This window comes from Calypte anna, chromosome 12 (genome assembly GCF_003957555.1).
Source record: "Calypte anna isolate BGI_N300 chromosome 12, bCalAnn1_v1.p, whole genome shotgun sequence".
NCBI lineage: Eukaryota > Metazoa > Chordata > Aves > Apodiformes > Trochilidae > Calypte > Calypte anna.
In genome coordinates, this window is record NC_044258.1 from 17891958 (window position 1) to 17906046 (window position 14089).

General features: G+C 40.6%; 1 protein-coding gene across 1 annotated transcript in view; it reads right to left on the reverse strand.

Moving 5' to 3' along the window:
• The window catches only part of SHQ1 (SHQ1, H/ACA ribonucleoprotein assembly factor), a 38835-nt gene extending 25468 nt beyond the window's left edge, over nt 1-13367 (reverse strand). The window contains exons 1-9 of the mRNA XM_030458450.1: nt 13301-13367; nt 11373-11556; nt 11075-11139; nt 10519-10641; nt 9648-9790; nt 7979-8091; nt 6933-7060; nt 4467-4621; nt 2363-2416 (exon numbers count right to left, since the gene is read on the reverse strand). Of these exons, the coding sequence (XP_030314310.1) occupies nt 2363-2416; nt 4467-4621; nt 6933-7060; nt 7979-8091; nt 9648-9790; nt 10519-10641; nt 11075-11139; nt 11373-11515 (924 nt within the window). The 5' untranslated portion in view covers nt 11516-11556; nt 13301-13367. The remainder of the gene's footprint in view (nt 1-2362; nt 2417-4466; nt 4622-6932; nt 7061-7978; nt 8092-9647; nt 9791-10518; nt 10642-11074; nt 11140-11372; nt 11557-13300) is intronic.
• Between the last annotated feature and the right edge of the window lie 722 nt (nt 13368-14089).

The window sequence follows — 14089 nt, forward strand, 5'->3', positions numbered from 1 at the left end:
ACTGCACATTTAGTTTGCATGGCAGGATAGCAGAAGCCCTACGTGTTTTAGTGGTTTTGAATATAAAAAGAATGTAGAGAATAAAATATCTAATCAAGACTTTGCCAGTCTTTAAATTAAAGCAATAAATTACATCTGTCCCAAATTATTATAGATATTAAGGGAAAACTATAAAAAGCCTTTAAAGAATAAAGAAAAATTAAAGCCACATGATATTAATGAAATACATGTGTACATATAAGATCTTTAAAAATGATACATGACTCTGCCTTTCATGAAAATTATAGATATTCAAGACTGGGATAAATGTATCTGCCTAAGGAAAGCAGTTCATTGTACTCCATTACAAGTGAGGAAGACCTCTAATTTACTCAGGTCAGAGGCATTAATGAGTTATTAAAGACTTTCTTGAAAGTGATGTTCTTTCCAGCTTCCACTTTGAGACCCTATATTCCATTTATAAATTCAAATAAAAATACCTATTTCATCTTGAAATCTTGATTTATTGAAATTAATAAACACACTTTGCTGACAGCCACAGCCAGCACTTCCTTACATTATATGACTACCTCAACCTATTCTTCATTTTAATGGATCACCAGTAAGCATTTAAATTATTGATGTTTTGGTTTTAGTGTTTAAGTCTAAGGTGTGTAGATGTCAGGCACAGCAAAATGGCAGTCAGTTCAAACACACCATAGCTGAGGCAATTTTTTGTTTACAGACTGATGAAAACACCCACCCCTACATGGTTTGTGTAGCAGAGTTATTAACAGCTTGGTGCCAGGAGACTCAATTTTCTGGGTGTGAAATATACTGTTGGCACAGGCTGTGCCAAGAACTGCTACATTAAAGGATAAGCACATGCAGAAAACTCCATCACTGTGTTAGGCTATAGATCTGGAAAAAAAAATAGAGTAAGGGCAAGCACTGCATTTGAACTTCTCTCCTCAGTGAGTTGCTACTGCAGAACATTGAACTGGAAACAAATTCCAACTGGAAACAGATCTAACAAAACCAGTTGTCACAGAACAAGTTATTACTGAACATATTTGCCACTCCTAGAAATGTTTGAAGGACTGAACCCAAAAATCCTGTCCTGCTATCTGAGACTTGGCTCAGCAGTTTGAGGAATGAAGGTGGGAGAGTCCTTCCTAGCTTGCTGCCATCCTGAGAAATAATGGATTGCAGCCCCAGTGAAGTCCCCTCCACTTCCAAGCTCTGCAACAACTGAATTACACAGGACTGTGGGCTTCCAGTGAATCTGAAAGTGCAAAGAAGAGAATTCACTTTGTTTCCTTCAGTCTGTGTTGGTTTCAAAGGGACAGAAGCAAATAAACCAACAGGGATGTGGCAATGACACTGGAAAGAAGGGGGCAGGTAAAGCAGCACAGTCCACTGACCAACTCTGCAAGAAACTTGGAACAAAAGTATTCAGCTCTTATCTAAGAAAAACAAAAAAAAAACAACCCACACAGTCATTAGAGCCTAATGGGACAGTAGTTTTACAACTGCAAAACTGAGGTCTTTTTCCTACAAGAATATGGAATGCAGATTCTCCATGATAGGGAAAAAATAACTAAAACAAACCTAAAGTTTTTGATTGATTCCCAAGAGCTTTTCCCATCACTGGGTCTGCATTTAGCTCTGGACTTCCCAGTTCCACTCCCCAATGTACTCTTAAATCACACAGCAAAGTGAAGGGAAAGCCAGAAACCACCTGATTTGCAGCCAAGAAAAGAGCAAGCTCCAAGTGCTAGGTGATGAACTAGGAAGCAGAAAGGCTCAGCAGTCAAAACCTCCAGAAGTTAACAATAAATTGCATTATTAAAGCCTGCCATCTTCAAAAGTTAAAAATGTATCTGAGGCAGGACTTAAAAGACATTTTTTATGCCCTTTAGTGTGTTTTAGCCAATTAAACAGCAAGATAAACTTCTGCTCAAGAGGCTGGAAGGCTGTGTTTTCTTGCCCTAAGCACACAGATCCTGTGGACATAGGTGAAGAATAATTACAGCTGCTTCTCAAGTCAAGATCAGGACTTGGGAATCAAGCTCTGGAGCTGGGCATATTGTGTAGATGAACAGCTATTCCCTAGTGCCGATGCTTAGCTTCCCTGGATTAATTAAAAAGGAGTCCCAGCACCCAGACAGACAGACAAGAAGTCATATTCCAGCCTCTTGATGCTGTGAGTAGCTGGGAGGCCAGAATTCACTGTCAATTTCTTCTAACTTCTACTATCCAGATGACAAAAATTCAATTCAATTCAATATTGCAAGAGTAACCTTTGCATAAAAGCAACATACAATAGCAAAACCCACATAAAACAGCAGACACATAATGCAAAACTTGAGTTTTCACTTACCTCCAGCCAGCACAATGTTGCACTCAGTTTCCTGATGTTCCATGATGATTCAACCTGATTTTAAGAGGAGCCCATAAAAAGAAATATTATCTCATTCAACATTCAAGACTGCTGGCAAACTATTTGAGATAACATTCTGGCAGCAATTGAAGAACCTTTGTGAATCTGAAGCAGTAATTGTATTATGTGCATGGAAATGGCCACTGGACAGCATTAAAAATTATATTGCAAAGCAGATGCTAAATAAATGAATTGGTTTATGTAGTGGGAATACCCAGCCTGTGTACAAAGCCTTTAAAATACAACAACTACAGGAAAACTGCATTTTTATGGAAATCTGTCCCTTTTCAGACTCAAAGCTCAAGCTAAGATGCCTTGTATTATGAAAACACCTCAAAACCTTTGGCTTTCTGAGAGGGTCCTAAAGCCAGCAGTAGATGTAAAATGTCATTATTTCTTAAAATTGAGAGATTCATAGTATTTCTGGGGCAGTGGAATGATTAGGGCAAAAAGCCAGGAAGCCTTGATTTATAATCCTGGGTCTAGAAAAGCCTGAAAAACATTTGTACTATTGTTTTCCTCCCATATTTGCAATTCTGTGCAACACTAACACACAATACAACAACCATTCCAGATTATTCTGTTGAATAAGCAGGTCTCAACATTTTTGCCTGCCATTCAAAAAATCCATGTCCCACAATTGAGTTTGATTAAGTTAGCATGGTTTTGATTATATGTTCCCATATTTTGCTTAAAAGCATTATGAAAACATCTCATCAGCAAATCACAGAATCATAGAATCGACTGGGTTGGAAGGGACCTCAGAGATCATCAAGTCCAACCCCTGATCCACTGCAGTTCCCAGCCCATGGCACTCAGTGCCACATCCAGTCTCTTTTGAAATATCTCCAGACACGGAGAATCCACTACTTCCCTGGGCAGCCCATTCCAATGCCTGATCACCCTCTCCAGAAAGAAATTCTTTCTCATCTCCAACCTAAACCTCCCCTGGCACAACTTGAGACCCTGCCCTCTTGTCTTGCTGAGAGTTGGCTGGGGAAAGAGCCCAACCCCCCCCTGGCTCCAACCTCCTTTCAGGGAGTTGTAGAGAGTGATGAGGTCTCCCCTGAGCCTCCTCTTCTCCAGCCTCAACACCCCCAGCTCCCTCAGCCCTTCCTCACAGGAATTCTGCTGGATCCCTTCACAGCCTCCTTGCTCTTCTCTGGACCTGCTCCAGCACCTCAATCTCCTTCCTGAGCTGAGGGGCCCAGAACTGGACACAGGACTCGAGGTTTGGCCTCACCAGGGCTGAGCACAGGGGCAAGGGCAAATGGTAGGCACAAAGTTGTATCTAGGAAGCAAGTCCATTTTAAACCTTCCACAGAACAGCATGGAATCCATTCTAAACTTCTGCACTTTTCTTAAATGTCTCTATCCTGTGAGAAACCTAGGATACAGAACAAAATAAAGCTGACTGCTGCTTGAGTAAGTAATGGGCAAACACTAGCATCCTGAAAATGGAAACATGTATTCCTACTTCACTCCAGCATTTAAAATACCAAAAAAATAAAAGCTCTGCATTAGGGTGATTTTATACTTTAAATGTGTGCCAATTAAAAAAACAACAAATGCCTCAGTCTAGTCTCCAGAATGCCTCAGGAAAGAATTTCCAAACTCAGTGCATAAGCTTAAAAAAAAAAAAAAATTTAGGTTTTTAGACATGTATAATGGTGGTCTATCTAAAACATTAAACACAGTTTCTGTCCTACAAACAATGATTTTCCATGCTTTTTTCAGAATCTGGATTGGTATCAAGACACATCACACCACAAATCAGAAACAGTTGTCTGGAGTCTCCTCTGTCTCCTATAGCAAAAATGCTGCTCCAGAAGGACAGAAGTATTTAGAAATTCTATTAATCCCTAAATATATCCCAACAAGTCAATCTAGAAATGCAAAGTGTTTCACTTTAACCTACTCAATTATATGCTTTTAGGTAATAATTTAAGTTCACTTTGAAAGGTAAGACTCATGAATGACACTACAGGGTCCAGCACTCCTGTCCTAAACCATACTAAATGTATTAATCTCTTTTTTTACTTACATTCTTCTCTCCTTCATTGACACAGATTTCATAGCAATATGCCAGAAGGATATCAATTAAACCAAGATACACATGATGACAGCTTCTTTTATCCAAAAGATAAGATTTATTTGTGAACTTCCTTAGCTGCTCCCTCTCTTCTTCAGAGAAGACAACTATAAAAAGCAAAAGGATAACTGGTTATGAATTAAAGCTGGCACATTCACTTTAATAGGTGGTTAATACTTCAACAGTTTCTCTAAAGTGTGCTACTCATCACAAGTCACTCACCAATTCCATCCCTGCAATATACACAGTGGCAATTCTGGACCCCTCTGGAAGCACCTTGGATCTCTGTGGGTGTTTTCCTACAAACACAATGCTGAAACCTGCTCTGGTACTTCTGGTTCTTCAGCCTTACGATTATCTTAGCTGCCTGGTAGCCAATAAGCTGGACATCTTGGCCTTTTTCTGGAGTACCCTTTGTCTTTTTACAGCTAAGCACCAGTGTTCAGAGGCTTCTTACAAGCACTCTACTACCAGTGGCAGCCTCCCCTAGCACTGCAACACATCTCAGCTTAACAAACCCAGGCTTCTCCCCAGTTCTACTGGAAATACATTTTTCAAGTAGCACAGAAGTCCCCTCACTTAGCACAGTCCTTCTTTCCTTTACATGCCTTTTCTATGTCACCTCCATTTACTGAGCATCCCTCCCAGAATACACAATAATGCATTACACCTGCAGCCAAACTGCATTCCACTTGGAAGAATTCCTTCATCTGAAACCCCTCTGAGCCAGAACATCCCTTTGATTGGATCAGGCATGGAAGCAATACAAAGCCACAGAGAACTCATCCTCCTGATCATCAAATTCCAGGTTGGAGAGCCTGGACCCACCTCCTGACCTTTTGTGTTTCCACTCAAGAGACCCTCAAGTGGAACCTGCACTCCCTCTCATGGTGGTTTTTTTAACCACAATTCACTCAGGTTTAGGAACTTCTGATGGTTTCAGATCCTCATTTAGCTGCCTGCCCACCCCAGCAGCTGTTGCCATTCAAACATCAGAAAGGAAATTACCAAAACTGAGGTTCTTCTAAAATAAAGGGTGAGCAATTGTCATTAACAGAACCCAAACAACCCAGGGCCTCTTACCTTACTTACATTTTCTAAAGATCCACAAAACTACATGAGCCTCTTCACTCAGCCATATGAAGATCAGACTAAATTTTATTGACCATCCTTCTCAAATATATATATATCTGTTATACCAAATGGTTTAAAGACAACTTCATGTAGTACCATTTTCTGCACAACTTCTGTTTACAGGCTTGTCAGGCCTTTAGTATTTTGTCTGGTTTCACTGCCCCTGAAACCTAGCAACACACATTCCTCTTCAGAATCTCCATATGACATAAAAATATTCTTTATCAAGAAAATAATATAGTATTTCTTTGTTTTCATTACACTAAGCACAGGCAAACATTAGCAGTGTTTCATTTACTGAAGAGTGAATGGATAAAAACAAACAAAAGAGCCTTCATTATTCTGTTTTCCAGCCTCTTGTAACTTTCTCCAGTGCTTTTTAAATCAAAACCTTATGAGGGATATAATTAAAAATTCCTGGCTTCAGAGACTGAGAGAAGACAAGAATGAAGATCAGATTACATTCACAGTAAAAAAGACACAACATTTATCCAAATTGCATTGCTGTTGTCCTGTAGAAAATGTGAAAGTGCAGGGATTATTAATGCACTAATATTTGTTAAGAACCCTGGTGATGGGATTATCATTATCTACTTCAGTAATATCAGTTTTTCATACTACACAGGAAATGAACAAAGGACAAGAGAAGAATGCACATAATACTCTCTGCAATTACTGTGTACAGAATGGTAACCTCAGTAACCTCTTAACACTCCTGCTACAAGGTCAGCTACTAAACCTAAAAACATTGCTATTAAGTTCTCAAAGGACACAAAGAATTTCCTTTGAAAAGCATCTCCAAGACCCATAAAATATCAGGAGAGTAATAAATGCCACAGACTTCTATAATACTGTGTAAATAAAATAAAACATCCCCCAGAATATGTGCTGAGACAGAGGAAAGTGCTGCTACCAGTACAGTCTTCCACAGCTGATTCTTGGAAAACCTTCTGCCAAGTGTCTGCACTGCATTTGGGAGTGGATAAAACAAACCAGTTCTGACTAATTTTTCCATTGAAAGCACAAGTAGGAAAGGGAGAACCAGCTACTCAAAATGTGAAGAAGAACAAAAGGAGATAAGCACCAACAACAAAGGACCCATTTTCCTATTTATATATTTATCTACTTACAATTTTAGCTATTACAATGACTACACAGTTTCATTTGAATTCAGATGCTATGAGTTACTGACACAAACAGGTCCTTTCAATTAAAGCCCCCTTTAACAGGGAACTTTTTCCTCTTTTAAACCCATACAAGCATCAGGTGTGTGTATGTTCTCACCAAATTTAGGAGTGTCCTCTTCTTGATGACTTTCTCCCTGCAAGGCTGTCATTTTTTTATGAGCATCAACCCACCATGGTTTGTACTTTAAAACATGCTGGATAGCTTCATCTTCAAAAAAATCAGCTCTAGGGGAAAAAAAATTAAAATTATGCTATTTATATCAGTTTATAGTGTCTGTGGGTATATTTTAATGCTTACATATTTTAATACACCTGATTCCAGGTGTATTAAATAGCTCCAGGCTATTTTCCACACATAAGAAACACATCCTTTGATTTAAGGCCAGAAAATAATCATCAGTAAAACCATAAATAATTTTCTCTTCCTCACTTCCTCCAACTTTCCTGAGCCACCCAGAAGCCTAGGTAACTGATGAGCCTGAGACACCACATTAATTTATTCTGGTTGTATTTAATAGAAAACACTCCAAGAGAAGGCTTCTCAGACAACATCACTGGCAGCAAACTTGATTTTACTGGGAAGCTCTCCCACTCAAAAACTGCATATGCTTTAGGGAGGAAAGGCACAAAGAAATCATTTTCAACTTCATTACATGGGCTGAAGCACAAAGAAACACCAAGTTTTAATTTGCAACTTTCCCTCGTTCTGCTGAAAAACAAGTTCCATGAGAAGGAGGCAAAAACCAAAGCAGCTTAGAGCAAATCTTTGTAACTTCAAACCCCAAATTTCCTTCCTCATAGACCAGGATGGTTCAGTGAGCCTTGTTTGACAAATGGGAAACAACCTAAAATTCTGCCAGGGATTGGCTACTCATAGCTGAAGAGAACCATGAAATAAGGACAGGAGCACCTGCTGAAACACAGACTTCAGGAGTAATTATACAGCAGAATAAACCCAAAACAGATGAGTAATGTCTTGTTTCAGTGTTGCATTTAACAATCCCCTCCAAGGGCTGCTGGATTGAGACAAAGGAACAAACAACTGAAACACTTTCCAAAATCATCTTAAAACCCCACAAAAATTTAAAATTTAATATATTTAAACTACTTTTACTTGACCAGGTGAAGTAAATTGGTACTCACAGGTAATGATCAGGGTCAAACTTGGCAGCCTCAGCTGCCAGGCGTCTCCTCCTGCGTTCATCTACAGGAATCTGGTCTGGATCCCTGATGTCAATAACATCACTCAGTTCATCCTGCACATGGAACAAAAAATTACAGGACCAAGTCACAGGTATAATATGCAAGATTTATTTTGTTAAGAGTTTAGGAAGGATGTTTGTCAGCATTACACTGAAATCCCCAGCTGCTCTTCAACCTCCCGTTATAATCTTCCAAATTCAGGCTCCATCAATAAAACATCAGAATTACAAGGAAATTCAGTTATTTGAAGCTCCCTAGAATTCATATTATCAAGTTTATTGGGGCTATTTTATCATAAGACAGGTGGGTTATTTTGCATTATGATACAATTTGAAATGTTTAGCAGAAGCACACAACCACAACAGAAAAGAGATGAAAATCTAGATCATGTTCTTGAAACTTTTAAGGTCACCCTCACACAGACTCTGAAGTGGATACACATTAATTAATGGGCAATTGCAGTGCCCTTTTAAGCACCATTAAGTAGTAGTACATTAATGCTGGTAGGAAATGTACTTTTCTTTTTGTGCTAATAAACCAGTGTATATATCCTAACAAAATGTAAATGCTTCCTCCATAAATAGCAATCCTTCTGCTGAAAATACTCTAATTCATGCAATAATGAGTTATAGAGTTACATTACTAAGTGGCTTTAAACAGCTACAACTTAAAATTGCTTAGAGTAAAAACATTACCAAAAGAATTACATTACCATTTATTATTTTAATAAAAGCTCTGGATACTATGAACATTGTACTACTCAGCATGCTACAGGTTGTAGATTAGCTTCAATCTGTTAAGGAGTTGAAGACACTGCTGACAGCACAAGAGCAAAGTAACTGCATTTTAGAGCTCCTAGCCTACATATTAATCCATAAACACACATCTGAGTACATCAGCATAACCCCAGTAAATCCCACAGATACCAGGTGGACAGACACCTTAAAGAGGGCACACTTCAAAAGTTATTCTCTTGAGAGAAAATCAAGTCCAAAATAAAAAGTACAAACCAAAAATTATCATGAATTTCCCCACGGAAAAAAAAAAAGCAACAACATAACAGGACCTACAGAATAGCCAGCTTTATTTTGGTTTGGGTTGTTTGGGGTTTTTTTCTGTACCTTTTTAGATTTATTTTTAAAATAAAATTCACAGAATCTGAAATATGCTGTACATTGATGCTAAATATGTTTGAAGTCAGAATATCAGACCATATCAAATATCAAGCAGAAGTGTTAGCAGGAGACTGTTAACAGCCTATAAACTGCAGCTTGCCAGACTGTTCACCTTGCCTAATTCTTACCTGGCTTCTCAGGCTGGTTGAGGCCACTTTTACCAAGGACCCCATTCATCCCTTTCCTCTGAGACCACTGAAATGTTTGCAGAAAGAGATCAGACTGCAATTAACTCAGTCTCAACCACCTCCTACTTCTGCAGGTATGAGGCACAAACTCTGAACCACTACACATAAAAGCAGAACACTCCCCATCACAGAATGCCACAACAGTTACCTAACAATCCCCTCCTCACTATGGAATAAGCCAGGAAGCTTTCCCACCATAAAATTACCCAGAACTCTTATGAGGGAAAAAGACAAAAATGCACCCACCTGCAGGCGCTGGAAAACCCCTGAGCGCAGATTCCCGAACCCATAACAGTTCTGCAGTGGCTGAGCACTTTCTTTGTAAGGAGTCTGCTCTATTTCCCAGTCAAATTCTTCTTCCTCCTCTTCAGACACCTCAGCAGAGGCAGCTGTATGGTCAGAGAAAGAAGATTATTACACAGAACATGTTTAATAGAAGGCAAACCCTGGTAACACAGGAACCCTTTCTCATTTTACTACATCTTTTCGAAGATCTTACACAACATTGGGTCATACAGGTAGAAGTTTACATCAGCAATCCTCAAGCTCTGCTCCAAATTCTACAACTTTCAAAAATGAAGACCAGAAATACTGAAGTTTTTAAGTTTTAAAAACAACTGTTCCACAAAACCAGAATTTTATCCCAAGGGAACCCCGAGAGGAGCAAAGTGATGTTATCAATAATTTAAGTATTAAGAAATGAAACACAGGTAATCAAACGTTCCTGTCTGTTAAATACTGATTTTAACACTCAGTTATCCACTAGAACCTGTGGTTTTAATTAGCTTCTACCAGCTGAGCTGCAAGTCCAGCTGAGCCAGCTTGGAGAAAGCTGACAATCCAAACACATGTGTGCTATACAGCCACTAGAGGGGCACAGAGACCTACAGAGGATTAGCACATTTTTGGGAAGATGTAAACATAACTAAGCCTATAAAGATGACATATAGGTCATCTGCAACACAATGATTTCTCAGTTTAACCATAACCTCAGATTCATGCACCCCCACATCATACCTTGCATTAGACAATAACAGAAATACTGTATTTTTCTACATTTATCATTATGTAGCTCTGTGATTATTTCATTATGTATAAACAGGATTTTTTGTCATACCTATCTCTTCTACTAAAGGCTTTGCTGATCTTGATTTCTTTGGTGCTAGGAGAGATGTCAGCATGTCCAGCCCCTCAAAATACTGGCCAGGAATCTCCTTAGGTAACTGAATTGTAAAAGTTCCTTAAAGGAAAGACAGAATATGGTTATTGCATTAAAATAGCCAAGACAAACAAAAAACATGCATTTTTCCCAAGTGGAAAAGGTTCATAGGAACTGGGACACATGCAGGTAGGATTTTATTATACATCCACTTGTGTATTTTTAACCTTACTTCACAAGTTTCACCCAAATCAAAGACTTTAATGACAAAGTATGAAAGAATATTTAACTAACTGTGGTCTCTTGACCCACACTGTATGAACACAAAACAGAGTACAAGCTTTATTTTACTTTTAATCTTTCCACACATCCAGAACTCAACAGAAGATTTACTGAAAGTATTGTATACTTCACTAAAGTATACAGTTTAAAGAATAAAGATCTACAGAATTCCAGCAAAGAAAACTGTAGATTATCAGAGTAGCAGTTTTAATCACACATATAACATTAATACCTTTGTCTGTATTATATGATGCTTTTTCTCTGCCATCTTCCACAACTCTTCCAGGAAGTGTCAACCTGAAGGAAAAAAAAAAGAAAAAAAGAAAAAAAAAAAGATGCTTCACTGAGTGACTAATTCTACAACTTAACATCTCAGCCTATTAAAGTTTAAGGCACATCCCAAAAGCAGCAGAAAGGCCTTAACTACATGACTGCTGTTGATATTAATGGAAGTTATAAAGTTAAATCCCCAAGTACTTCAAATTATTTTTCTCTAACCATTATTACACCTTAATACTTCCACTACTTGCCTCAGAAAGTAGGGTTTAGCATAAAATTTGAAGTCTTCCCCTTCAAAATACAAGTCAAACTCTGAAGCTCTGGCATAAGGGACTTTGATTATTATTGTAAGAAAATCCGGATCCTGGGTCAGTTCAAAAGCTGGAGTTATCATGATGAATCCAGCAGGAAAAGCAACCACTGGCTGTGTGGTTCCTATCAGAACAGGAAAACAAAAGATTATTGTAGTTTTCAATTTATAAGAACAAAACAGCACATCTTCAAAATTCCCTAAGAACATTCTCTCAGAGCCACATGCTCAAGAAACCACTCATGGCAACAGCAACACAACAAAAAAAAGTGCTAAAAAAAAGGAATTTGAAGATACCACCCTTCTGCACCTTAATTAAACGATTGCTAATAAATGAATGCAAAAGCACCTGAAGTGGGCTCCTGACACAAGAGCTACCTGAAGAGTTTAAATGCAGGCAGCTGGCACACTCAGGATGCCCAATACAAACCACCTTAATGTTTTGATCAGTTTGCAGGGGTTTCACAAATCTTGAAGGGGAATCCTAAAAACCTCAAATTTCTTCTGAAGATTCAGTCAAAAAAAAAAAACCCTATAAATAGGACAGCAGTTCTAACAGAATTAAATGATTACAGGATATCTATAATCTTCACCAAGTGTTTTTAAGGATATTTAAGGCCAGCACCCCTGGGTATATATAACATAACAACAGAAATTTACACAGTACCATCATGTGAGTCTTCAGCAGCTTTGAAATGCAAGATAATTCCCCAGGTTCAGCTTAGAAAGCAAACTTTTTAAGACAAAAATATTTTTACCAAAAGAATGCAATGGAGAACTACTGCTATATAGGGAAAGAGCTACTTTTCACTGACTTTATTATCTTTATTAAACCTTCTTACCACTTCATGAACAAGCATGAATTAACCATTAACAGGTCTGAATCAACAGATTACCTATTTTTTCATACAGGAAAATGCTATAAGTCATTTACCTCAACAGAAATAGGACAGAAATGGAACTCCTCTTTCCACAGGTAACACTTGATTCCAAGGTAACATTCCCAGCTGCCATGTGCTTATCGAGTTGTAACCAAATGAGAAACACCTGGCCAGAAGAACACCCACCAGCCCATGTACATCTCTTTTGTACTTTTTTTTCCTACTTTTTTTCTTTTCCTACTTTTTTTTCCCCACCTACATTCTCCGTGGACTTTTCGAACGCCACATGCTGGCCAACAACGGGGAGCAGGAGGTGCCACAAGCTCAGCAGCTCAGCCCCTCAAGGAGGCCACGGTTTTCTTTCCCCAAATCACAGGTTCTGAACATTTAACCCCAGCTCTGAGCTTCTCTTTCCGCATCCCTGAGGGTTCCCCCAAGCCCCGGGGGTTTCACAGACCGCGAACACCTGACACCCACCCCACGGCAACTCCATCCCCAGAAGCGCGGTGTCCCCCCAACCTAAAACCCCAAAATTCCAACTTTTCCTGTAAAAAAACCCTCTAGGCACTGGATGAAATAAAAAAACAGCCGGCGGAACCACAACGTTTCGGTGGCAGCAAGGGACAAGCGCTTTGCTCCCCTTCCCTCTAAGCTACCACACTGCCATTTCCTTTCCCGCCGCTGCTCATCAAGGGGGTGGAAGGCCAAGCTGCGGGGCACACACCAAGGAACCCCCAACCCAGCCATACCCCGCACCCCCGCGGGAGAAGCCGACAGGGATAGCGGGGACACCATGAGGAAGGGGACGAACCGGGCTCCACGCCACAGCCCAGGGCCGCGAACCGCCGCCAACCCCTGCACACCTTCTCCCCCCAAACCCCGGAAGGCTTTCAGAGCAGCGAAGCCACCCCAGAGGCAGCTGCCAGAGGGGACAGGCCAGCCGAACCGAACCCCACATCCCGAATCCCGCATCCCCCGGGCCGCTCACCTCTCCCGCCGCCCTCCCGCAGCGCCGAGGCGGGGAGGACGCATGCGCAGGGACGGCCATAAGAGGCGGGAACTCTGCCCGCCCCGATCCTCCCCCTCACCGCCTCCGCCCCGCTCACCGCTGCCCGCCTTCCGGAGGGAACAAAAGCGGGGAAGGCTCGGGGGATTAATAAAGAGAAGCGAGAGGTTCCTGAGGGATTTAAAGAGGCTGGGGGAGCGTCCGCCATCCCTCAGGCTTCCCTCACACTCTCTCAGAGCCTGAGCCCTTCAGGGGGATCCTTTCCTCAGAGTTTCCTTCGCCTCGGGGAAATCCTTCCCTTGAGGTTTCCCTAGCTTCAGGGGGGCCCTTCCTTCAGAATTTCTTTCACTTCAGGGGGGTCCTTTTCTCAAAGTTTGTCTCGCTTCGGGGGAATCCTTCCCTTGAGGTTTCCCTAGGTTCAGGGGGGCTCTTCCTTCAGAGTTTCTTTCACTTCAGGAGGGTCCTTCCCTCAGAGTTTCCCTCACTTCAGGGGATCCTTCCCTCAGGGTTTCCCTCACTTCAGGGGATCCTTCCCTCAGGGTTTCCCTCGCTTTGGGGGGGTCCTTACTTCAGTGTTTCCCTCATTTCAGGGGTATCCTTCCCTTGAGTTTTCCCTCGGTTTGGGGGCTTCCTTCCCTCAGAGTTTCCCCTCGCTTTGGGAGGGATTCTTCCCTCAGAGTTTCCCTCGCTTTTGGGGTATCCTTGAGTTTTCCCTCGGTTTGGGGGCTTCCTTCCCTCAGAGTTTCCCTCGCTTTTGGGGTATCCTTGAGT